This window comes from Canis lupus, chromosome 34 (assembly GCF_048164855.1).
Source record: "Canis lupus baileyi chromosome 34, mCanLup2.hap1, whole genome shotgun sequence".
NCBI lineage: Eukaryota > Metazoa > Chordata > Mammalia > Carnivora > Canidae > Canis > Canis lupus.
This window is the reverse complement of record NC_132871.1, coordinates 19,304,543-19,331,536: the sequence shown is the minus strand read 5'-3', so window position 1 is coordinate 19,331,536 and position 26,994 is coordinate 19,304,543. Positions and strand designations below refer to the sequence as shown.

Here is a 26,994-nt window from a genome sequence, read left to right as displayed (position 1 = left end):
CACAGTTATAGCATTTATAAGAAGTTTGTTCTGAAGTTGAGTGTTTAACACTTCTGTGAAGGCTGCATGGCCAGTAAGAAAAAATTTAATTTTTTTATATAGGTGGCAAGTGATTCTTACCTCGAATATAATATGGATTTCCAGTTTTGTTGTGCAGGGTTGCAGTTTCATTTTCTTGAGGCCATCGCAAACATTTATGTTTCAGGTTGCCCATGAAGAGCCCCATCCCAATTAGAGAAAATACACTCAGAAAAAACAGAGTGAGGGTAATGACACCAGTAAGCTTCTTCAAGCAGTGGATGAGGATCCCTACAAAAGACCTCAGACCTAAAAAAAGAAAAGTTTGTTTCTGATAAAGTAAAATATCTTAGTAAAGCAGGCTTTAGCCCAATTCCTCCAGGGCGAATGCATACTCCATTGAAATCAACAGCTTTGTGTTTCATAATCTAAATCATGATTATCTATATCTAATAAATAAAACGAATAAAAAATAAGATAACTAAATATACAAACTTTAAAATCTCTATATTTTTGCTAACTTATTACATCTGATAAAATAATTCAGGCACAAATTTTAAAATTAGCTATTTGTTTTCTTTACTATAAAGGACAAGATTAATTTTATTTTGCTGTTTGCAAGTATTTTTTAATGTATTATATTAGAGGTAGAATTGCTTTACCATAATATATTAAGTATTAATACATTATATTCAATTTTTTTTAAGAGATGTTGAAACACTATATAAACCAAAGATATAAATACATAGTCAAGCCTTCACTGACATCTTTAAAAAATATAGTTGCAAATTTATTAGAAGAAAAATAAGATCACTTTACTTTTATATAATTTCTGTGATGTGATTACTATAATGAACTTACAAAATATGTATATTTTATATGTGCTTTTCATTTAGCAACTATCATGAGTCCTCTGTATATTTTCTTTAATTGAAGTATAGTTAACATACAGGGTTATATTACTTTTAGTTGTAATTTTTTTCTACAAAAAATTTTTTGTAGTTTTGTTGGAATTATTATTATTTTTTAATATTTATTTATTTGAGAGAGAGAGAGTGAGCAGGGAGAGGGGCAGAGAGATAGGAAAGAATCCCAAGCAGACTCCCCATTGAGCAGGAGCCAGAAACATATGGGCCTCTATCTCATGGCCCTGAGATCACGACCTGAGTTGAAACAAGTGTCAGATACTTAACCGACTAAACTACCCAGCTACCCCTGTTAGAGTTATTCTTAAGAAGAGTAATTCTTAAGTAAGAATATATGTATGTGAATATGTATATGAATATGTATATGAATTCTTAAATAAGAATATATGTATGTCATATAGATATACATAACCAAGTTTCTTGTGGAGCTTTAATTTTAGTGATGACATTTTGAAGGTTAAAAAAAGTCACCATTGAATTTTACAAAATCAAATTTATTACTAATTTTCATTATTATCCACCATTCGCTACTATCTACTGTTCAAAGGTCTGAACCAATGCCAATTTTGATTTTGATTTCCTAGTAAAACTTTCCCCTTTTATTTTTTAACTTTCATTCTGTTTTAGTTTAGGTATATCTTTTGTGGAGTTTGATTTACTTAAGATTTAATATTAAAGTCTACATCTTGACAGAAAAATTTGATCCAATTGTATTTATTTTCATAAATTGCCTTTACTTTTGGATATGACTTTACCGTTATATTTTTGGATTATATATTCCCCTTATGTATCTCATATTTTAAAAATAAAGTTTACTTTTTCTCCCTTTTCTCTAGTATTTAAGACAAAACATATTTGTTTTAGAAACTGTATCAAACTTATGTTCTTAATTTGAACAAATATACTCTCTACATCAAAAATAAAACTGTACTATAGTCTCACCATGTAAGATAAGGAAATAATCATATTTATTTTCTCACATTTCTCTATTCCCACTTCTCAGTTTTTGTTAATATAATTTGGGACTTCTGTCCTAGTTATAATTCCTCAATTTGTGTATTTTGCATTACATATTATCTTTCATGATTTACAGGAAAGGTAACATTCAAATCCTTACAATAGCTTGTTAGGAAACATAAATTCATGCAAAAGAGGAGCAGAGGGGACTTGGATGAATATGCCTAATTTAAAGGAGCACCTGCTCCTCAACTACAGCTGGTAGTTGTCATGCAAGAATGCAGGTGGGTGGATACTGAGAATTCATCCAAAGTAATTTAGATTTTAATGTTAAAAATTACTAGATTTTTATGACTTTGGCATCTCTATCAAAGTTTTCTAAAACAAAATATGTTTCAGGAATGCTATTACTTCTGATTTATAATATTTGCATTCTGTTTTGCATACCACTAACAACAGTAATTAAAAATTCATTTTGTGTTGAAATTTCAGAGTTCACTGTGATTACCTCTGGTATTAAATCTCCCCATTGTTGAATATTTTGTTTTCATACCAGTTATTCAAGAAAGATACATATATAAAATTTCAGAACTCTTGCATGACTGAGAATATCTTCCTATCAACTTCACATACGGATAACAAACAGGTTAGAATACTGGTATTATACCTCCCTGCCTACGTCTCCTCTAAGCTCTGAAACTCCACTGCCTATTCATGTTCAATATTATCAAAAGGTCTAAAAATAACCTTTCCACAGGGAATTTTTTTTTTTTGCTTATAAGATTTTTATACCTTTATTTTTTAATAGTTTAAATTTAAAAGGTATTATAATATGTTTAAGTATATCTTTTAGCTTTTGTCTACTACAAAATGAATCTTTTCCACTTGTGACAAAAATCTCAAATTATTTTTTAAAAACTTTTCTAGTATATTTTTAAATAATTTGTCTTTTACATTTATTCTAATCTCTTTTTTAGGGTCACCAATTACCCATAAGATGGAACTTAGTTTTCTCTTTTTCATTAACTCATCCACTTTTAGTTTTACTGTATTAATATAGAATTTCCCTAGTTTTTCTTTACCCAAATGGTTTTATTTTACTATACCATAATACTGTACAGATAATACTGTATTTTAGTGCTTCTATTACCATTAAATATTCACCAAGGATATTATAAATTTTTAAAAGATTGATTTCTTTATTTTAGAGAAAAAGAGAGTACATGAGCAGGAGGGGCAAAGGCGGAGAGAGAATCTCAAAGAAACTCCCCACTGAGCATGGAGCCCAACACAGGGTTCCATCTCACCACCATGAGATCATGACCTGAGCTGAAACCAAGAGTTGGATGCTTACCTGACTGAGCCACTCAGGTGCCCCAGGTATTATAATTTTTATCACTTTTTGTCTGATAAGTGTTTTTGTCTATTTTATTATTTCATTTTCATCTTCCACTTGTGTCAAAGTTTTCTTCTGAAGGCACTACAAAAGGTGCACCTGGATGGTGCAGTCAGTTAAGCATTGGACTCCTGGTTCCTGCTTGGGTCATGATCTCAGGGGCATGGGATCCAGCGCCATGTGGAGCTCAGTGCAGATTCCGCTTGAGATTCTTTCACCCTCTGCTCCTCCCCTCACGTGTGCTCTCTTAGATAGATAGATAGATGATGATGATAGATAGATAGATAGATAGATAAATAGATATAGATATAGATAGATGATAGATAGATAGATAGATAGATAGATGATAGATAGATACAATCTTGAAGGCACAACAAAAAAAGATAACTTCTTATGCTTGCCCCTATTCCTTAGGGCATATTTCGTAAAGAGAAAAGAATTATTTTCATTCTCTTAAATAATATGCTCCTCTTTTGGTACTGCAAAAATACTTTCATATGCTCTATATTGTTGGTATGTGTCTTGATTATTTTCACCATTGGAAAAAAAGTAGTTTCTATCAGCCTGTGTGTCTTCAACTCAGTGAATACATTCTTTTTGTATTAACTTAGATTCACCTGATTTGTTCTATAATCTTTACTTCAGAGCCTAAGATGAAGATACAGGTGATGCAGGTTTATGTTCTAGTCACTTGTGGAGAGTAGTAGGGAGTTAGAACTGTGGAAATTCCTATCAGGGCAACTCTCACTGCTACTTTCGTTTTTTTTTTTTTTTTTAAGATTTATTTTAAAAAAAGATTTATTTATTTATTCATGAGAGACACAGGCAGAGAGAGGGAGAAGCAGGCTCCATGCAGGGAGCCTGACATGGGACTCGATCCCTGGTCTCCAGGATCAGGCCCTGGGCTGAAGGCGGCGCTAAACCACTGAGCCACCCGGGCTGCACTGTTGCTTTCTTCACTGGGTTTGGTGAAGCTGCCATGCATAGGTCATTTCTGTTAAATAGCTTTGTTGAGCTATAGTTCATAAATCACACAATTCACACATCGTATGTGTACCAATCAGTGTTTTAATATATTGACAGGGCTATGCACTGTCCATCACCATACTCTCCAATATTTTTGCTGTTTTGCCCAAGCTGGACTCCAAGTATGTAGTATGCATATATCTGGTCTTCGTGGAATTCCAGTGGACAGAAACTATCTGTAGATCTCATTTTTGGTATTATCATACTTGCTCCTGGACTTATTGGTCCACCTCTTTCAAAAGTACTTCTGACTCAGCAGCCAAAAACACTCTGAGTGAGTGGAGTTTTTCCTATCGTTTTTATTAATTCTTAACATAAATAGGTGCTGGTGGGCCTCTCTAGGATATCTTCGGGAATGGGAGCTGTAAATTAGTCCTTAGCATCTTCCATCAATGTGATCCCAGCTCTACCTTATTTAGCAGAACTTCCGTGAATTCTGTGGCATGTGGAATGTATCCTATTCAAGCACTCAGAAGAAAAGAAAATTTATCTTATTTTGTATTACTTTGTTAATTTCAACTGGCATTTAGATGCAGTGAGGAAAAAAAGGCAGATTAGATATCTGTCTAGATTGCTCTCTTAGAAGTCTAAGGACAATTTGATAAGTTCATTTTTAAGATGCAAGAATAAATAAGAAAAAATAAGGAATAACATATTTTGATTAATCTCTATATTTTGTTATCATTAGGTACTGAATCCATCTCAAATAAATAACGGTTGAATGTGAATTTTTTTGGCTTTCTTGGAGTAACTGAAATAAACTTATAGATCGGATAATTCACTGATTTCAAAGAAGAAGCACTGTTCAATTTAGTATTTCTCCAAGCAATTGCAGGGGAGTTCAAAAGAATACAGGAGAGTACATAAATCAAAATGAAGACAAGAACAAAATGCCATTTCTTACCTTGGTTTAGGGGAATAATTTTTAAAATTCTCAAATTTCTTGAAATTCTAAATATTGGAATGAAGTATAGGGGTAAGTATCTTGTTATGTGCCTGTGGAATTAAATTAGAATTACTTAGAAGTCATACTGAGTCTATGCTGCTTATGATTAACTTTTTATACTAGTTAAAACTTATTTTTAAAACCACATATCCAAACGTTTCCCTTGCTCTCGTTGTTCCATTTTGCAAGTAGTTGCATTATTGATTTGAAGACAAAGATTGCTACAGTGCAAAGAAATTGGGTAATTATTAATCCACAAACAAATTATGACAGTTCATAAAAGACTGACACTGATTAGTCATAATTCCATACCAAATACCATATATTATGTTTATAAAAATATTTTGTTATCCAAACAGTGAAGAGGTAGTTAAAAATAGGAAAAATCCATAGTTTTCTAAGTAATGAGATTTAAGTACTTAAGCTTTTTTTTTTTTTTTTTTTTTTTTTTTTTTTTTTTTTTAGTACTTAAGCTTCTAATGGTGATCATGATGAGGATGATGGTGGAGATGATGCTGGTGATGATAGCAGAAGGCAGTGTATATACTGGTTACGGGCACAGACTGTAGCCAGAGCATGTGTGTAGATATTCAGTGTGTAGAAATTCAGGCTCTCAATTTACTAGCTGTGTGACATGGAAAAATTAGTGATTCCTTCTTGGCTTAGTTTCTTCAAAATTAGAGTGGAGATAATATTTCCTAATTCTGAGGGTTTTGTGGGGATTAAACAAGCTAATAGACGTAAAGTGCATGCACAGTACCTGGCATATGGAGATAAGGGTTAGCTGTGTTAGCGAAGCTACCAGCAAAGGCAATAGCAAAAGTACTAGTGATAATAATTTTAGGAATATTAACTATTATTTTCTATTGCTTACAACATGACAGACACTGATTATGTGCTTTATGAAGGCTATTCATTGTTTTTAAAAATCAACCTCAAATCTTGAAATAGAATATCATTTTAAATTATATTTAACAGAAGTTTAGTGCCAGTGATCACTTCCTTAGCCATAAGACAAAGTACACTAAAATAGAAGCATTAAAATTTAATGTAACACTCTTGAAAATGTGTGTGTTTAAAATATCTTACCCTAAAAAAATAAATAAATAAAAATAAATAAAAATAAATAAATAAAATATCTTACCCTGATATCTAATATGTTTACTGGCCCTAAGCAATGTAGCTAAATTAAATGTAGGTTGGAGACAAAATCAACATGTTAGGATCTTTTTGTTAAGTCTCCAAGAGATTTACTGCACATTGAGAATAATCACTTAAAATTCTAAAATTCAATTCTGTTATGTTGCTTCAGATAAAAAGAGATAATATCCCATTTCTTTCATTTTTATTGCATATTCTGAGGGCTAGTTCAGTCAGAGCTGCCTGAGAGAACTCATTATGGTTATGATTTATGAAATATTTTGTTTACAGAATTTTTGCAAGCAGAAAACTTTGTTAATCTTGATGTTTCTTTATGAAAAGTACTTGCTCAGCAAGGTATTAAGATGTTTGCAATTTGAAGAAATACTTACTCAAACAAAGTTACACTGAAATCGAGCCAGTTCCATGGATCACCAAAGAAATAAAAAGGTTCTACCCAGATGCCTCTTGCAATGAGTTTTATAAGTATTTCAAATGTGTAAATTCCAAGCAAAGTATTCCTGCAGAAAAATTTTCATATAAATGTTAAAAGTGAGAAAATGCATTATCAGCTCTGAAAAATACGTCTATGGTAACTCTTTCGCAACCAACCAACCAACCAATCCACTAATCAACTAAACAACAAAAAACCTATGCCCTTTGAGCCATACAGTAGGACTTAGAGCTTTTAGGGTGGACTATGTGTTACAACATTAACTATGAAATCTATCAACTTTTTCAACAAGCTCTAGCTAAGGTTATAGTCTTTATATATTTTTTGGTAAATAATGAAAATATAAAATATCAAATTTATTCCACATTGGAAATCACACAATAATTAGCCGAATTATAAGAGTGTGAAAGAACTGATTTTATTATTTGCATATATAAGAATTTTTGTGGTGATTCAGTCTTATATTTACCTTCCAAAATTAACTAGCTTTAAGAACAGATTTAAAGCTTAAGAAATAGCATCAAGAAAGGCTTCTCTAGAAATTTTAATGGGCCTTTCCACCATTATAGGCTAATACCATCCAAACTATTCACATCCTTCAAGAAAGAGAAGAAAAATAGAACAAAATGGAGGCAATAGAAATAACTTTCTTAAAGAATAGAAAGGAATAAATGTTATTTGAGTTTACAGCAAGTCAGGGGTGGAATTGCAATAGTAAAAATCTGAGGCACTGAAATGATATATTAATCATTATTAATTAACTTTAAAACCTCATTTGTATGACACAGATATAAGCATGTATCTAACATTCAAATATCTATATGATGTTGACTTAACATGTTGGAAAATCACAGCATTTAATATCTAAGAATAATGAAAGGGCAGAAAAACATTAAAATTTATTAACTAATATATGTATGTGTTTACTTGGAAAATTCATTAATTGTGCTATAGGTATAAGATAATATGTACAATGAGTTTATATTACAATGAATATTATATATGAAATATAAACAGTAAATTGTAAAATGTTAAATATGTAGTATATAATGTACTGTGATGCAATATGTTAAATATAAAATATAATCATATATGAGATAATGTATAATAAAATTCTATGACTTACTGTAATACTGGGCCCCATTTTGGCATCTCAGTCATGGACATAAATATGCAGTCAATCAGGACGCTAATTAAAATGAATAGTCGGAAAAAGGTAGGTTACAGTCAAGGAATAATGGATAAAAATAATATTGGAAATATGCTTTTATAACTTGTTTATATGTATATACATGAGATAAGATATCTTTTTAAATGTCAAGAAAGAATACTATTCATATTGAAAAACAAGGAGGATTAAGATTTGTTAATATTTACTACTGTTATGTATACCAGAAAAAAAATTTTAAATGTATTTTCAATTATGGAACACTTAGTGCAGTTATAATCTAGATTCCTATATGACCTAAAATGAGATATCAATTCAAAAGAGAAAAATACTGCAGCAATATTTGAATAGAATAGTTGCATCTGATACTATTACAGTCTAAAGCCAATAGAAAAGGATATGGATGTACCAAAATCTTAATAGTTGTTCTTCTAGTTGAACTGAAAGGAGAAAATGTGCACCATGTGGCATTGAATCTGAAGATTGTTCTACTTTTATTTAATACCATGAAAGTCTGTAAAATGAAAAAAGAACATCAAGTAAAATTACAACTAGGAACTATAATTTCATCCACTATGCAATCTATTGCCAATGATCACTTCAGTTGTGAATTCTAACAGTTACACTTTTCCTATATTTTGATATCCTCTACCAGATGAAATCAAATGAAAAAAATTGTTTTTTTTAAACATTTTCACTGATATTTAGGATTATCTACTACTTTTTTTTTTTGCCAGTGTTCTACCTAAAAAGCCGTTTGCCACACTCCAACCCTCAAGTATTCCTAGAGAACTAATGTAATATGGAGAAATCTATATCCTGATCCTGATGGCTCATGAAGATACATTTAAAGAAACTTGAGTTAATGAATATAAAAAAGGTTAATTTTATTTCTTTTTTTTTTTTGGTTAATTTTATTTCAAAGCAAATAAGGTGTGAGATTACAATAGTAAAAATGAGCCAATTCATGTAAATATTTTATTAATCACTAGTAATACCATAGATTATAATAGATGCACAGATATACATATGTACACATATACATATATATATCTATGCACATATATATATGTACAGTGAAAGTGTCTATGTGTGTATGTCTTTGTGTGTGTATGCATATATATTCACATATATACTTTTACTATATATACATATTTATTTGGAAAATTCATTTATTATGGTGTGAGTACAAATACATTATACACAATGAATATTATGTCCATAATACAACATAGTATATAACATATAGTATACAATGTAATGTGATATAATGTACTAAATGATATATGTAAAAATAATCTATTATATACTTAAGTATTATATTGTATGTGTTATATAATTAAGTATTAGAGGTACCTATGGTGACTATATATTGGCATTTATATATATATATATATATAAATATTAGTTAATACAAATATATATCCATTGGTATTTATGAATGTATATTCTAAATGGAAATGGAGTGTGTTATAATTCTTCTCAATAAAACACTTTTTGAATATATAATCTATGGACATTTTGTCATTTATTGTAGTTATTTTCCCTATTTCCATTTCAAACGCAAAACAAAAATAAGAGGGTCACCGAAAATCTGATTATTTAACATGTGCTTTCTGTTATTTTCCAGGACAATCTCAAACTTCATACAAGAGGTAATGTGTGAGTGAGGCACGTGGGTAGCGCAGTTGGTTAAGCCTGTGACTGTTGATTTTGGCTCAGTTCCTAACCTCAAGGTTGTGAGTACAAGACCAGAGTCAGGCTCTGCACTTAGCATGGAGTCTGTTTGAGATTCTCTCTGCTTCTCCTCCACAAGCTCTTTCACTCTCTCTCTCTCTGAAATAAATTAATCTTTAAAAAAAAAGATTGCACACTATATGTGCAATCAACTAGTTTGTTATTGTGAAAAAAATGTTTAATTGCAGACATAACAATTTTCCAGTGAATGTCTAAGTGCTGAAATTATTTAATTTCACAATTATTTATTGGTATGCCACCTTTAACAAAATAAACTGAATATAATTTACATTTTTAATACTTTGTATCATCATTAATACTAGTGATTTTATACTAAACTATCCTTATGCTTTTTGGCTTGTTTTATTTTTCAAAATCCTTGGTTTTGTCTTAAATAACAAACTTAGATTTGCCTACCATATCTTATACATTACAAAGAACTCAGAACTCTGCTAGATAGCAAAAGTAAAAACAGAGATAATTGAGATGAAGACTTAACATTTTCACTAAAATGCTCTGAAGATTTTACAGGTGTTTTATAGCTAATGCTACATAATGCCCATGGAAGCTACTGCAGATACTGGAGTCTTTGTTAACCTATACATTTACACTGTAAAATGCTAATACTCTTCCAGCATGCAAAATATTTGAAAGAGTTGTGGTTATGCAAAATCATCACTTTGCCTTCTATCCAGAGACTTTGGTTCAATTCCATTTTGCCCATTTTGCCCTGAATGCTTTAAAAGAATATCAAATTACGTTTGTCCACAATAGGGCTAATCCTCATATCCCCCCAAGCTTAATTTTTTTTAGAATTATTTCAGTTTTATAAAGTAGCACTACTATCATTCCAGGCTGGAAATTTTGGCATTATTAGTCTGTCTTCAAATCCTGTTGTTTCTTCTCAGGTTTGTTAATTTTTCCCTCTTCTAAAACCTTCCTATAATCCAGGCCTCTTCACTTCAGACCTGGATTACTCTCTTTCCTATATCATCTCTCTGACCCTGTCTCTTCTACACAATAGTAATTTATAAATATTCAAATTGAACTTACTTAAACATTGCATTCATCACATCAGTCCTTTGGCCATCACATTAAATCCATATTGACATCTTCATTTCCTCATTCCTTCATTTCCCACAACTTGCAATAGGGGTTGAGTGCTATCATCACCCTATCTCTTCCCTATTCCAATTAATATCAAGATCTTCCCTTTGCAGGGATAAAATGTGAAATGTTCTCCAAGCTGTAACTAAAATTCTATTTTCTTAAGGAAGATTCTTTCAGCTTTGTCAGCCCACATAGCCTTTGCTAAGAATAATAGTCTTATTTTATCATTTCTGTGCTTGTTTGTGGATTGTTCAAATACTTAGTTGGCTTCTCAAGTCATTCCAGGGATAAGATAGGATGTAAATGTATGAATTAATGAAAGTGACAAAATATAAGTTAGTTTTATTTTCCCATCTACTGAACAAGCTTATTAAGTTGAACATTTAAAATTATTGTACATATTACAAAATTTTTGTATCATAGTCTTTTTAAAATCAATAACCTTAAGTAGCCAATCCCATAAAATAAGTCCTTTACATTAAGTCCTAACAGTCTAGCCTATTAAAAGTAAAGTAACTCCCAAAAAACCCTAGCAGGCAAGCAACCAGTTTTAATAAAAATCCCGAATATTTGTGAAATTTCTTATCCAGTTTTCTACACTTAAAATAACTCTTTGACTTATTATTCATTCTTTTTAAATCCTATCTCAATTACATTTTTTGTACATCTGAAAAAAATAATGAAAATGTAGTCACGGTAAGTGCAATTCATTCTTACATTTTTATTCTTGTAGTATGGGTCCACATCTTCCAAGGGCTCCAACACCATTCCTTGAGGGAGATTCCCATAAGCAAATGGAAGTTCTTTTCCAACTTCCAAGTCGGTGTTTGGCGTTAAATCTCTTTGTTCTTCACTGTGCTTTTTAGCAATATGCTGTTTCATAAATTCGAGAGACTCTCTGGTGAAGGGGACAAGGCCCTTAGGTTCTCGGGAGGCCATTTCCAATTTTCTACCTGCAAAAATGTATTTTCTTCAATTCTTTATAAAATTTTGGTATATAAAGAAAAAAATTAAATTTCAAATGGTTAGGATATGATTAAGAGAGAAGAGCAAATTAAATATATACATTCAAAGAAAATTCCTGAGTTTTGTAGATACGGGAGTTGTTAAACTAGATTTTGTTATACTTGATATTATACCTATTTGTAAGTTCATGAGTGACTAATCTTACATGATTTACTCATCCACTGAATTCTCTTTGTTTTATTGAAAACTTCCTTCCAGTTTCTCCCCCATAATAAAAGATTTCTAAAGTTCTAGAGATTTTCAGTTTCCATTATTGTACATGGATATTTACCAAGAACATTTCCGCAAACATTCTCTTCTCTCAATCATCCAAGTGGCAATTACATCCATAACAGCAATTTAACAAGTAAAAACAAAATTCATTGTTTTCCTGAGTGACTAGAATTGCTCTTTAACCTTTTAGACATAGTAAACACACACGTACACAAACACACAAATTTAACACCTTGAAAATTATTCATGAAATCTTTGTCATCAATTCCTCTGAACAAAATAATATAATTATCTTCAATCATGAATTTAAACATGCTCTGCCCTAATCTCAGACTTTTAGAATCATAATTTGTCTGGTTGGGGTTCAGAGGGCTGGTGAGGGAGAGCTAGCTTCAGCATTTTGGTCAACTTTTGTTTGATGCTGATATAGTCAGTATGGCACCTGCCTGATGTGTGGTGTCCACAGCTGTCCACAGAGCAGTTATCCTCAGCTAGCAATAGGCTGAGTCAAGTAAGTCAGAAATACTGTGTCTATAATTGGAATAACTGTTTGCCAGAAAATTAGGGATCTCCCACTGGCATGGAGTGCAACTAGAATAAGCCTGATTTATAAATGAATGAACAAATATATGGAAATCATGATCTCAGTTGGGCCAAGAGATACATACACACCAGGTGAAAAACATCCCTATTTAATTTAAATATTATCCATTGTTCACATATCTGTGTCAAAGATAGAGATTGCCCTAGTAATCTCTAAGATTTCTCTCAGTTCTAAGTCTTGCCTATTTTAAGTCACCTGAAAGGCCACTGAAGTTAGTTTTCATTAAATATAATTTCATGCATTGATTCCCCATTCATGAACTTTGCTTTATTCTCTCACATAAAACATGTTCTTTGCTGATTTTCTCCATTCTGTTTCCTGTCAACACACCTCACATATCATACTTTATTGAGAGGATCCCAAATGCTTTGAATTTGTGCAATTTGTCAATACAAGCTACAGATACTTGATGTTTGCACTTACATATAAAATTTTCCGTTAAAATATTTAATGAAATATTTAATGAGCTTTCAAAATTATATCCATTACATGGAATTCCTTGAATACATATTAAATAGTTTCTTAATGACTCATGGTTATAGTCTAATACAAACAAATAAAATCATGAACCTTGGAATTAAATGGTCCTTCCTGTTACTAATGTTCTTAGCAGTCTCAGTAAAACCACTTAGTGTTCTTAAACCTGTCAGTCATAAAATAGGGATTCCTTCCCAGGTTAAATAAGGATAAAATAAAATAAAATAGGTGAAAATGCCTACTACTGTCATTGGCACACGATAGGTAGGAAGTAAAATGAATTTTTAATTGTGATAAGATTTTATATGTTAGAATAATGGGCCAAATCTAATAGAATAATATATAGTAAGAATACATACAAGGTTTTGAAATTTGAACCAAAACAACCCATCTGTGCAAGAGTAATAGATATGTTTTTGCAGCAGAGAAAACCAAGGGGTTTTACTTAATAATAATTGCAATATAAATCAATACCAGTTTGTGTCTGCCAAAAAAAGCTAATATAACTTTTGTCTGTTTCGAAGGAAGATGGAGGAAGCAGTCTTTACTTTGCTGCATTCCATGACCACGTCGAAGAGGCCTGTATATAAACTGAAAGGGTCTTCAGATGGGATTTGAATGTTGATTAGACTCAAATCACACCAGATAAAAGAATGGAGGATATGTTAATTGAAAGCAGAAAAGGCTCAAGTGGAACATTATTGATTCCAAGTATCTCAATGATTCTCATGTAGAAAAGAAATTTGATTTAAGTATTATTTTTTTAAAAAGATGAACTAGAAACATTAGGCTGAAGCAGAATACATTTGGCTTAAAATAATAAAGTAGTTTTTAAATAGCTGTCAAGACATGGAATAAGTTAATTTGGACATTAATCTCTCCTTGTAATTAGCAATATGAAAGCATGGACTTCTTGACAGTTGGGTAGAATAACTTAAATAGGTCCAAATACTGATTGGTTGCAGTTGGGTAGAATAACTTAAATAGGTCCAAATACTGATTGGTTGCAACCTTATAATTTTAGAACTTTCTGATCTTAAAATCTCTGGATTGAATTTTCACAGAGTATTATTACATGACCTAAAAGTCTGGGCTATTAGCTACACAGAACCTATGCAGCATTGAATTAACAAAATCAAAAGCATTTTTTTTCTTTTCATATTAAAATAAAAGTACTTCTTATATCTTATATTTTTAGGATCCATTGTAACTGGTAACAAATATTATTAAGTATATATGTAAAGAATATCCTCCTTAAAAGTAGACACTAAGGGAGTTTCAAACTTACTGCAAAGATGCTGTCAATAATGAAAATATTTTTGGGCACTTTACATAGAAACCTCAAAATTAAACTGCAAGCCAGGCTTTTATGTTAAAGCTTACCTATTAAAGTAATCTCTACACTCAATGTGGGCTTGAACTCATGACCCTAAGATCAAGAGCTGCATGTTCCACCAACTGGGCCAGCCAGGTGCTCCTGTAAGCCAGTCTTCTTATTACATTGTACAAATATAATCTTTTTTTTCCTGTTATCACGTATACATAGCAAAATAATCTTTGATTCCTAATTCTGTCACCTACTAGCTATGAGACCTTGATAACATAGCCTGTCATACATTCCTTTGGAATCCCTTATGCATCATCCCACAAGGTCATATATATTAAGCAGACCATATACAGAAAACCTGGACCACAGTACTGACTTTGCTGATGCTAATTCTCTCTATCAACCCAGTCAGTTATCCCAGAAGCCATCTCTAGTAATGATTTTGATGTTGAATGAAACTATTCTGAGTTGTTGACTAGGTGAATGAATGGACAGTGGGTATTCTCTTCCATGGTATGACAAAGAAAGGCAAGTATTTATCAAATGGACCTGGCTTGCATCCGACTTTTAGATAGCTGAGCGCAGACTTTAAATTATTCATCATTACATCATAATTCAGTGAAAGCATTTCTGTGGGGAATTCATAAAATATGGTCAGGCACTATGCTTTCCAGTGAGTGATCTTAATATAATGCTAAACCCTGAAAAATATAGAAAGATTAACCTGTCCATTAGAATGCCTTTCTAAAAAACTGAATAGGTAAAGTAAGCTTTTGGCAAAAATTGTATCAAAATCAGCCCAGATTTGGATCCTAACAAGTTCCACTTGTACTGGTATCTTATATTGTTGGTTAAAGTGCAAGTCAATTTTCTTGGACATCAGTTGAAAGTAGCACAGCAGCATCAGTATAGAAAAAAGAGATGCATTCTTTTGAAAAATATTCTCTTTAAAGCAAATTTCAAACATTTGAACATAAGCCAATATTTACCATAATAATAATGGCAATTCTAATTATAGTTACAATGACTGAGTGACTACCATTTGAGAGGCAATGAACTACATGTTTCTAATTCTATGATCTCATATTCTCATGTATCATTGTTGTGGTCATCATTCTACCAGTGAGAAAACAGAGACAGATGAATTTCATGATTTCTCCATGACTCTATAGCTCGTTAGATGGTGGAGGGAGATGTTAACCCAGGTGTGTCTAATCTAAATTTGGGTATCTCTAAACTATAGGAGCTATAAATTTTTAGACAAGTGTAAACAATTGATATCTCAGTATGTCTACCTTAGAAATATCCAAAAAAACAATGGGCTTACTGGAGTGACTTGTTTCACTGAGTAATTGACAAGTTGATGTCATGTGGGATTGCTTAGAAATTTTTTTGTAAATGTTGTCAATGTCAAATATTTTGGAAAATTTTGTAAAACTGAAGGTGAGCTAGCATAGTAGACATTAATTTGGAGGGGAGGAGGTGCTGCCTAGTGAGCATGGTGATCTTCTACATAGATTTAGAAAATTTTGAATTGTATGAATCATGGTGAGAGACCTCTTGCAACAGAAGTGGAAAGGACCAGATAATACAATGACTTTTTCAGGGTCTCGCGGATTTAATGAGTGACAACATGATCTTGCAAAGACAAATGCATCCTCTCAAGCTTTCTAATTTTGATTTATTGACAAAAAATAAGAGAGGCAGTGGAGAATCACTTTTTTTTTGCAAGAGAGGTAGATGCTTCAGCAGAAACTCTGAGCCATTTTGGGAGTGACAGTAACAACAGAGCCAGTAGCAGTAACCAGTGCTATATTTTTGGTGGTCTGAGCAGAGGTATTATGATGCTTACTAGACTGGTTCTGCCGTATGATGTTGGCTGTGATCTCAGCTATGACTTAGTGCACTCTACCTATAATCCCTCCCTCTATTTTCTTTTGTAGATACCCAGATTTAGGATTACTGGGTATTGAGTTTTAATCTATCACATGATTTTATTTTCCTCAGATTGATTTTGTTACTATCATTAAGCATAATTTGAAGTATTAGTATAATATAGAATCTACATAAAACCTAAATAGTTTGTTACAAATAAGAATGGGAAAAATAGAGGTTATTAAATAACTGATACAGGAAATTTATGGAAAATGCTTTTCCACTCAACTCTGGGAAACGAACTAGGGGTGGTGGCAGGGGAGGTGGGCGGGAGGTAGGGGTGACTGGGTGATGGGCACTGAGTTAGGCACTTGATGGGATGAGCACTGGGTGTTATTCTATATGTTGGCAAACTGAACACCAATAAAAAAATAAATTTATAATAAAAAAAGAAAATGCTTTCCCCCCATTATTTTCATAATTAGGATGAGTATTATCTTTCTTTTAGTCATTTTAAATCAAATTTAGAACTTACTTTCCATAAAGCTTTTGGAGCATGAAAGAGCATGCAAATGAATTTGGTTTGTGCATTTTGAAGTTCAGGCATTCTCTGTCTTCTAGTTGTGCTGATGGTGTGGGTTTTGTGTAGTTTGTTTCTCTTTTTGTACTGTATTATTTGTGGAGCATATATATGGAGGTTCAGAATCGGGCAGTTTCCATTGTACTTCTTACAGCCAAACAAAACTTAGATGGTTCAGTGATTTAAATGAAAAATAATTTTTTAAATAGTCTAAACTATGAAACTTAAAAAAGAAAACTTAAGTGAACATATTTATAATAATTTAAAATGGAAGTCCTAATTTAATGAAGCAAAGTGCTGGTAGGATTTGAGGAAATAAGCACTCTAATAAACTTTTTGGTAGTGTTAATAGTAGAACTTTTCTAGAAGAAGATCTGGCACTAATTATCCAAATTAATATGTGTATACCTTACCCTAGCAATTTGAATAATAGAAATTTACTTCACTGATATACCTCAAACCAATTTCTTTTTTTTTTTTTAAAGATTTTATTTATTTATTCATGAGAGACACACACACACAGAGGCAGAGACACAGGCAGAGGGAGAAGCAGGCTCCATGCTTGAGCCTGACGTGGGACTTGATCCCAGGTATCCAGGATCACCCCTGGGCTGAAGGCAACGCTAAACCACTGAGCCACTGGGGCTGCCCCCAATTTCTATGCACACATATATCTGGACTGTCATATCATATAAAGAACATGGAATATGGAAGAAGTACCAGTTTAGATTAGGGACAGAAGAGGTAATGTTTTGAATTTGGGGGGTTTGAGGTATCCAAAATAAAAAATTCAGAGATAAGTTGGAAATTTGGACCTGGAGCTTAACAAGATAATTAGACTGTATGTGTCTATATATTTTATATATGTGCATAAATATATGTGTATATATTAGTATACATATACATGTACATACCAAATATGATTATATAGTTATATAGATAAATAAATAGTTGAAATCAAAAGAGTACAAGAGATTATGTATACTTGCAAATGTGAAATTCTTTATAGAATGATATTAAGGACAGCCCACTGAAAAGCATCTATCTATTATTTAACATTTGCGATTTTTAAAAAAAGTTTTGAAAACAAGTGATTTTATGTATCACTAAGTATTTTAAATCACATTGGTAAAAAATATAAGAGACATCATAGTTAAAATATTGAAAGCCCTTAAAGCAAAGTGACATGTATTAGGAAACAATAATAAGATGATTACTTGCTTCTCATCACAAAAACACAGAAACCAGAAGATGGTGTAATGTTTTTAAAGTGTAGAAACAACAAAGAAAAGATAAATCTAGAATTCCACATAAAGCAAAAGTATCTTTCAAGAATGAAGACAAAGATATTTTTAGATGTTTAAGATGGAAATCTAGATCTGTAAGAAGAAATGAAGAGCAAGAGAATTTGTAAATATGTGGGAAATAAAGCATAATTACCTAAACCAGGAGATAGCCCAGTTGTCCATCAAGAGAATAGACAGAAAAATAAAAACTATGGCATATTATATAATAGAACACATTCCAGCAACAAAAACAAATGAAGTACTGATAGATCAAAATGACTAAGACCCAAAATATTACGCTGAGTGAAAGAAGCTTTCTGGCAAATATCAAAACTACACAATCCACTTGATATGGAGTGGTAGAACAGACAAAACTAATCTCTAGGTATGGAACAGAAATCAAGTGTGAAGGATGCTGGAACTTTCTGGGGTGAGAACATTCAAAGCCTATTAGGACTTAAGAGCACAAGAGTATACACATTTGTGAACACTCACCAAAGGATACCTTAAAGTTTGTGTTTTACTTTGTTTTACCTTTAAAAAGCCCAAAAGCCCATGAATAGAACACTTGGGCATCTCAGTTGGATAAGCAAGCATCTGACTCTTGATCTCAGCTCAGGTCCTGATCTCAGAGTCGTAAGATTGAGCCCCACATAGGGTTCTGCACTGGACATGAAGCTTGCTTAAGATTCTCTCTGTCTTCATCTCTCTGTGTACCCCACAAAATAAATAAATAAGAAAAATAAGAAAATAAAAAACCTATAAACAAATACTGAATTCCAGTTAAATATATGAATTATAAAGTGTTTATGGTGAGCTCTGCTGGTGTTTGCAACTTATTTTGAAAGGCAATATGGAAATATGAAGAACAGATAAATGGTTTGAGGAATGCATTGATAGATAAATGACGAACTAAATATTATAGAATGACTATTGAAGACTCTAGGTTCTGAGTATAGGGTGTTCATTACACAGTTCTGTTGCTTTTTCTGTTTGAAATCATTTCATAATAAAAATTTGGAAAAAAAAACATTTGGTTCTGGAGCTAGATTACTTGGATTCAAATCTGAGGCTTTAGCATTTTCTAACTATGACGTTGAGCAAAGTACTTAATCTTTCCATTCCTCATTTTCCTCAACCAAATGTGAATAGGAAGGGCTTACCTCTGTGAAGAGGAATGTGAGCATTGAGAGTTAATAAATATAAAGCGCGGGATCCCTGGGTGGCGCAGCGGTTTGGAGCCTGCCTTTGGCCCAGGGTGCGATCCTGGAGACCCGGGATCGAGTCCCGCATTGGGCTCCCGGTGCATGGAGCCTGCTTCTCCCTCTGCCTGTGTCTCTGCCTCTCTCTGTGTGTGTGTGACTATCATAAATTAAAAAAATAAATAAATAAAATTAAATTAAAAAAAATAAAATAAATATAAAGCGCCTAGAACAGTGCCTGATAGTCGCTATACAATAAATACTAGTATTCCTATTTTCAATCCTTTAAAACATGGTATTTTTATGTTTAATCATCTTTTTAATTGAAATTACGATATTTCATGGAATTTAGAAAAAGAATAATTTTAATTTAATTTTTTTCTTTAAGACTTATTTATTTATTTTAGGGGGACAGGGCAGAGAGAGTCTCAAGTAGACTCCGTGCTGAACAACGAGCCTGATGCGGGCTCCATCTCACGCACAAGCCTAAGATCATTTCCTGAATCTAAATCAAGAGTGGGCTGCTTAACTGACTGTGCCACCCAGGCACCCCTTATTTAATTTCTTACTGATAAATCAAAGTAATAATAATATTCAACTACAATGATCACAATACATCCTTTTCAAAAAAGATTTTATTTATTTGAGAGAAAAAGAGTGCAAGAGAGAGAATGAATGGGGGGGGGGGGGCAGAGATACAGACACCCTGTGGAGCAGGGAGCCTGATAGGGGACTGGATCCCAGGACCCTGGGATCATGACCTGAGCCAAAGGCAGATACTTAAACAACTGAGACACCCAGGCGCTCCAATATTATGAGATCCTTAAATAATTTTTAAAACTCAAAGAGTTCTGCTTTTTACATTTTCTTTGGCTTTATTTATTTATATCTCTTTTATCATCAGACTTCTAGATTTTTTTCCTGCTGCTTACAAGTTCTTTGCTTCTATATGCTTCCTCTTCTAATCATTGCCTCCAGCTTATTAAGTATAAACACCATTATAATAGGTGTTAGAGACGGCAGTCAAGCTCTCCAATGGGGGGAAAATAATCAACCAAATTTTAAAAATTCTGGCTTTTCATAAAACTTCTCCCCTCTCCCTATCCCTGATATCATTATTTTCTTATTCTGAGATATAACTGGAAAGCTTGTGATTATGAAGGCTGACCCTTGGATAACTAAGGTAGAGCATACATGTCTTTAGATTCCCAGATTCCAGTCAGCTTTAGAAGAAGCTGATGGTATTTCTTTCTTTTATAAGTATAATCTAAAATATGACACAATCATTATCCAATGGTTTAATGTTCCAAGGGTATAACTCTTTCTACGAAGGTGTACTGTTGGAAGGCAGCTGGTTGGATAGACTTAACATGTGACAAAAAATAGCCATCTCCAAGCTCTAGTCTCCAAAACTGGCTCAGGCTTCACTCTGTTTATTGCACAACTCATTTATATTTCTGGATTCTTTGTGTGTTTGCATCTCTTCCCTCCAGTTGGTTATCATTTTCTTTATTCCAACTATTTGTCTTGTCCCTGGTGCTGTTTACTCTTTCCTGACTTAAATGACTTTTGATTTATGGCTCTGATCTTTACATTCTCTTTGTGTTCTGTCCAGAGTTTAGTCAGTTTAGGCTAAGGCTCCTCAATATGTGTATCTGACTAGCACTGACCTACTTTGGGTCCCAGTTCTGGGCTTTTGGTGGCTTCAGATTTCATGATTGCTCACTTCTATCATTCCTTAGATCCCTTGTCCTAATGCCCCTCAGACCCCTTGGAGTACATTATTGGAATGTGCTATATTGCAGAGAAGTATGTTCTTATTTTTATTTATAATTTCAGATATATTTAAAAATTAAGCTTTGATTTTTCTTTAAAAAATATTTCTTACATTTTGATATGTCATACAGGGCCATAGGTTTAACCACGGTGTTTGCTCTTAACAATTTATTTAGCAATCATTTGTAGAACATATACTTATTAAGTGCCAAGCACTGTGCCAGACAGAAGCACTGGTGATAGTAATAAAATATAGTCACTGAATTTAAGGACAATGGGAGACAGACATGTAAATAAATAGGAACCAAGTCATCTTGGTCATCTCTGAAAACTAAGCATCAAGAGCAACAAGGACTGAAATTAAAAATCATCTCCAACATGTCAAAATTTCCAATAATCTCAGAACAATTAATGTCTCTCTTCTTTAGGGAGGAGCAGTCTAAGATATTAAGCTTCAGAATGACACAATCAATACACACAATAGAATTAGAAGTTCATAACCAGGGTCAGATAACAAAGTCTCTCTATTTGCAGCTGTCTGCAAATTTTGGAAGAACAATGAACAGAAGGAAAACGTAGTGGCCGTTGAAACACCAGGAATGGATGCAGTTGACTGGGAATAGGATCTCAATGAGGGTCTCTTGCCTCACTATTGAATATCACTATATATGACAGTAAAAAAGACAGTAGAAAGTGAGGTTGCCAGGAACACAAAAATAAAGTTGATTCTGCCTTAAATATTCCTACTTGAATCTTCTAAGACAACAAAGGTTTTGATCCCTACCAGTCAGTCTGGGAAAGGGGTCTAACCCAACATTCTAAACCACTCAATGTCCCCAAATTCTTCAGCTGTTCTCAAAACTTCTACTGCTTTGTGAAATTGGCCCCTAGAATTTCTGAATTATCCCTTGTTTCTCAAACAAAATGAGCAAGTTGTAAAGGAGCCAGAATCTTCCTAGAATTGTATTCATAGCGAACCCAATCTGTCAGATCCTTGACCAAAAATTTCTGACCAGAGGCCATGTTAGGGCTCAATAATTGAGAGAAAAATGCCCTTTGTTACTACCCAGAGGAATGCAAAGGGCTCTGTCATGCAACCAGATTCTATAACTTGCTTTCAATCCTGAAGTACTTGATGCAACCTGCTCCTTTGATATGCAAGACCTGACCCGATTTCTGTTTAAAAAAATCTAAAACTGGCACTCTCCCTGGAGCTTTCGGGGACATTCACAACTAGCTGACCTCCATGAACATCCTCTTCATATGCAGTTAAACTGCTACATTTCCTTGAACCTTCATTGTTGCTCACCTTTTGAGCAGTAGAACTAAGCTCAGAGATCCACAAACTATGCCCAAATGTGACCAGATGTAAGAGTTAAAACCAGTTGTCATGTAAGGCCAACTATAAACCTCTAGCAGCTAATTTGGCACTGGGTTATCTTGTGATGAGCACAAGACCTTAGACAATGTATGAAACCCTAGGCAGCTGACTAGATGTGATAGCATCAAATCTGCAGTTCATGACTCCTGGGGCCTCTGAGAGGACAGAGAAGGTGAGAGGATGGTGGTACTGTGAGTTGTATGGAAAGAAAATCCTCTTAATGCAGCTGATTTGAATTATACCAGCCCTTGACTGTATATTAGAAATCTCGTGGTGCTAATATTGAAAATCTAGGAAGCAGCCCAATCCAGACAGACAATTTCAGAACATCTTAGCCTTGGGCCCCTTGAGATAAAACTAATGCAGCTTGCTAGATAGAAAGATTCTTTTGGCTAATAGCCAAGTTTCATCCACTCACCTTTATAAAGCAGGCAGAGGCATCATTGCATTTTGGGAGATTGTTTTTTTCTTGACTGAGCTCTTAACTACAAGAGATGAAGCTACACTTGAATTGCTGAAGGGAATACTCATTTTAGAACATAACTTCTCCAGAAGATGCACATGTTTTTCACCTTTTTGGGTACCTTTTCCCCCCCATCTCTAAAATAGTCCTCATTCTCTAGGTGCCTATTTGGAAATGATCTTACCAGATGTTGCTATTTTGCCTCAGAGGTCCTGTGCAAAACAGCTCTAAATTTGAAGTCAAAGAAATGCAACTGGGACATCCATCTTATCCCATTGCGTCCAGTTCCTCCCAAGATAACGAATCTATCTTTTTCCTTCTTCTCTTCCTCTTGTTTCCAATACATCTTATCTCATATTTAAGTAGCATGGCCAAAAGTAACAATTTTGGGGGACAGTTTGGATTTATGTCTACTGTTGAGAACTAATTATTAATAGCATTCTTTTTCCTTTCAAAATCATCTTTAGTGGGATGATGAATGACACAGCCATCAAAGCAGTGAGCCAATGCTCAGCCTCTTCATCTGAGTTCCCAGGGAAGAGGCTATATGGATAGCATTCTGTATTGGCAACTGCAGCTGTGTTTTCTTAGAGATAATAAAGGACAGGGAAGAAAGGGAATGCCAGAAGTCAGTGTTTTTCCTTTCTCCTTGCCTCATTCTCTACTGCTTCCCTATCCCTTAGTTTGATTCCCTAAGTAGAGCCTGCCAGTAAGGCAGTCAGGCTGGGGAGACAGATATTCCCACATGTAAGAGGTGACTGACCAGGATAGGCACAGCTCCCTTAATTTTTTCCCCCCTTATGGAATGGGAACCACAACATCTAAATGATAACCTCTATGCTTTCTGCGAAGCTAGTGTTGAGCCTAAGATGAGCTAGAGTAGCTTTTCCAAAAGATTTATGAGATGTTCTACTGTATACCAGGTAGTATATATTTATTTATTCTTCTAATATATTTACTAAAAAGACTTAGAGTAGCTTACAAGGGCATAAGTCATATAGCAATATAATATAAATTAATAAAAATAAAGCAAAAATAAAAATCCTTACTCTGTGGATCCACAGAATAAGGATAATATCCCAAATGCCAATTTCACTCTGACATGGAACAGGAGATAAGGGTAAAAAGACTTCTCAATTTCCAAAGTATTTTCTTTCTATATCAGAAATGGACAATGCATCAAGCCTATTGCACCAATGACATTCAAATAACTCTGAAAAAAAATAATGCTACTAATGACAAGGCTGGTAAATTAACTTGAGACTGGAAGGTATTGCACGCATAAGTGAAGGAGACACAGTTAATGTGATCATTAAACAGAATCTGTATGGTGAGAAGGTGGGAAGCACAACAGCTTTAGTGATGTGACCAATTTATTTTTTAATTTTTATTTTTTAATTTTTAAAAAGATTTTATTTATTTATTCATGAGACACACACACACATACAGAGAGAGAGAGAGAGAGAGAGAGGCAGAGACACAGACAGAAGGAGAAGCAGGCTCCATGCAGGGAGCCCAATGTGGGACTTGATCCCAGGACTCCAGGATCACACCCTGAGCTGAAGGCAGATGCCCAACCACTGAGCCACCCAGGTGTCTTGAAGTGACCAATTTAGATTGACATTTTTGTTCATTGAGAGCACTTAAATGCACTTCATAGCACTTAAATGCTATATATTATAGCTTATATTTCATCCCCTCTCACATTCTATGATGATTCACAGCTCTCACCTTTTTTTCTCTAGGGTTTAGAACTCAAATGATATTAGAGGCAGTGATTTTTTTCTTATGGAGAATACCAAAATAATAGCATTGTCTTTTAGGAAGCAGAAAGCTATGAGGAAAGATGACTGAAGCTCATGAAATTCTGATAGATACGGGTAAGATTAAAATAATCAATCATTTTTACTGTAAAGTTCTACAGGGCATCATTGAAACTCTCCTCAATGGATGCAACATTGATATGGAAGCAATGGACACCCTCATAGAGTTCAGCTAGGAGCAAAAGTAAGCACATTCTTTTTTCCGTTTGGTACTAGTTTCTAAAATAAAGTTGCATGTACTCATTGGCCCAGCAACTAAGTTGTCTTATGAATATTCTTGTTGAAGTTTGAGAAATCATGTTTGCTAAGATGTTAATCACAACATACATTTAGTTTCAAAGACTAGAAACAATCAAGTAGTCCACCCTAAGGAATGAATACCATAAATTTCAGTATGTTGCTATCATGGAACACTAGTAATAATAAATAAGACAGATATATCTGTCTTTGGGAAAGATTCCCGAAATGAATTAGTGAAAAATTTAATGTTGAAATTGGCTTTCATTGTTCACCTTTGACTAAAGTATAAGAATTACATACATCATACTATATATGCTAGTGCATGCATAATGTTCCCCCTCTGGAAGGAAGTAAGCTGCTATATCTATGGAGAGGGGTTGATGAGGTGTCAGAGGATTTTGTCATCTTCTGGTTAATATTTCTATACTATTTGAACACAAATATATACAGACCCAAAGTCCAGAAATGGAGAGTCTTATACACTGAAGGCTCAGGAATAAAGCACAGGTTGACCAGAGTAGCACCAATCCACCTGGAATTTTGTAGCTGTCTCTTCCTCTTGATTTGAACTGACTTGGTTTTCTGCTTTGGGATTATTTTTCCACTTGAGCTGCTTACTTCTTGTTAGTTTTGATGATCTGAGTTCTACTCTTTTACCTCTCCTGAGCATACAGTCCGTCTTGCCTGATTTAAATGACTTTTTTATCTGACCTGGATTCTTCCTGTAGCTCTGCTCTACTCCCAGGTCAGTCTATTTTGGCTTTGATATACCCATTTAATTCTGGACTCAATTCTCTCTGACAATTTCAGCTAAGTATTCCTAAAATATATCATTCTGCAAAGGAAATTTTTAAATAAGTAACTTTCTCAAAAACATACATATGCATTGCCATTTTGTTTTGATTATATTCCCTAAGATTTTTAATACTCATCTGGATTCAAAAACTAGGAAAACAGCCTTGTCAATAAATGAGTACCACCAAAAATAAAAAAAAAGATCTCTTTTGAGAACCGAATTCCCCCCAAACCTAGTAAACTTGGATTCTAGTAATGGTTCATTAAAATAATCAGGAGCTGATGTCTTCACAAGTATCTTCTTGCCAGGGAGGAGGAGTGCAGGTCATACATATTCAGAGTGGTACAACCTATACTGAAGAGAAGAAATCTGGAGAAAAGTATCATGTTACAAAATCTTAGCATCTTGTCTCAAGTTCACTTACCAGAATTAGCCCAAGGAAAGCTCAGTGGACATTTGAAAGCCCTGAGTGGATGCAGGACAGTAAGTCATTGTGTAAGATGGTGTCTCACCAGGGTGAGCCATAATGACTAGCAATGGAGGCAGGGAACGCTTCCAGGAACATGAAGGAAAGCTGCCTCAGTTTTAAGGATGCCCACTTGAACTTCTCTGGCAACCTCATGGTTCACTAGCATGGTTCACTTATTTCTATGGATACGGTAACAACTTCCAAGCTGCGCCTGTCCAGCCCACCAGACAAGCATATTGGGGAAAGGCCAGAATCTTTACAGAACTAACTGTTCTTGTGACCCTAGTCAGTCAGACCTTTGACCAGAAGAAGCTGGCCAGAGTCCATTTAAGAGCTCAGGAAGAAGGAATGAATTCTTGCCCCTAATTGAGTAATACAAAGGAAAGATTGTTATACATGTACCTTCTATACCCATCAGCGATCCTGAGACCTTTTGGCCTATGGTTTTAGATGCAATTATATCTATGGAATACAAAAAAAAAAAAAAAAAACCCAAACTGGCATATTCACTGGAACCCTAGCAGTCTCTTAGAACTGGCTATTTGCCGCTGCTCCTGGTTACCCTGAAAGAGTTGGTC

General features: G+C 33.7%; 1 protein-coding gene and 1 long non-coding RNA gene across 2 annotated transcripts in view; one reads left to right on the top strand and one right to left on the bottom strand.

Moving 5' to 3' along the window:
* The window catches only part of SCN7A (sodium voltage-gated channel alpha subunit 7), a 104,324-nt gene that overhangs the window by 45,396 nt on the left and 31,934 nt on the right, over positions 1–26,994 (bottom strand). The window contains exons 2-7 of the mRNA XM_072810937.1: positions 11,596–11,831; positions 8,433–8,545; positions 7,990–8,079; positions 6,802–6,930; positions 5,228–5,319; positions 121–327 (exon numbers count right to left, since the gene is read on the bottom strand). Coding sequence (XP_072667038.1) covers positions 121–327; positions 5,228–5,319; positions 6,802–6,930; positions 7,990–8,079; positions 8,433–8,545; positions 11,596–11,831 — 867 coding nt within the window. The remainder of the gene's footprint in view (positions 1–120; positions 328–5,227; positions 5,320–6,801; positions 6,931–7,989; positions 8,080–8,432; positions 8,546–11,595; positions 11,832–26,994) is intronic.
* LOC140624205 (uncharacterized) lies at positions 2,401–9,401 on the top strand. The gene is made up of 4 exons (XR_012023713.1): positions 2,401–2,547; positions 3,110–3,281; positions 5,012–5,299; positions 8,769–9,401. It is a non-coding gene; the product is annotated as an uncharacterized lncRNA (long non-coding RNA).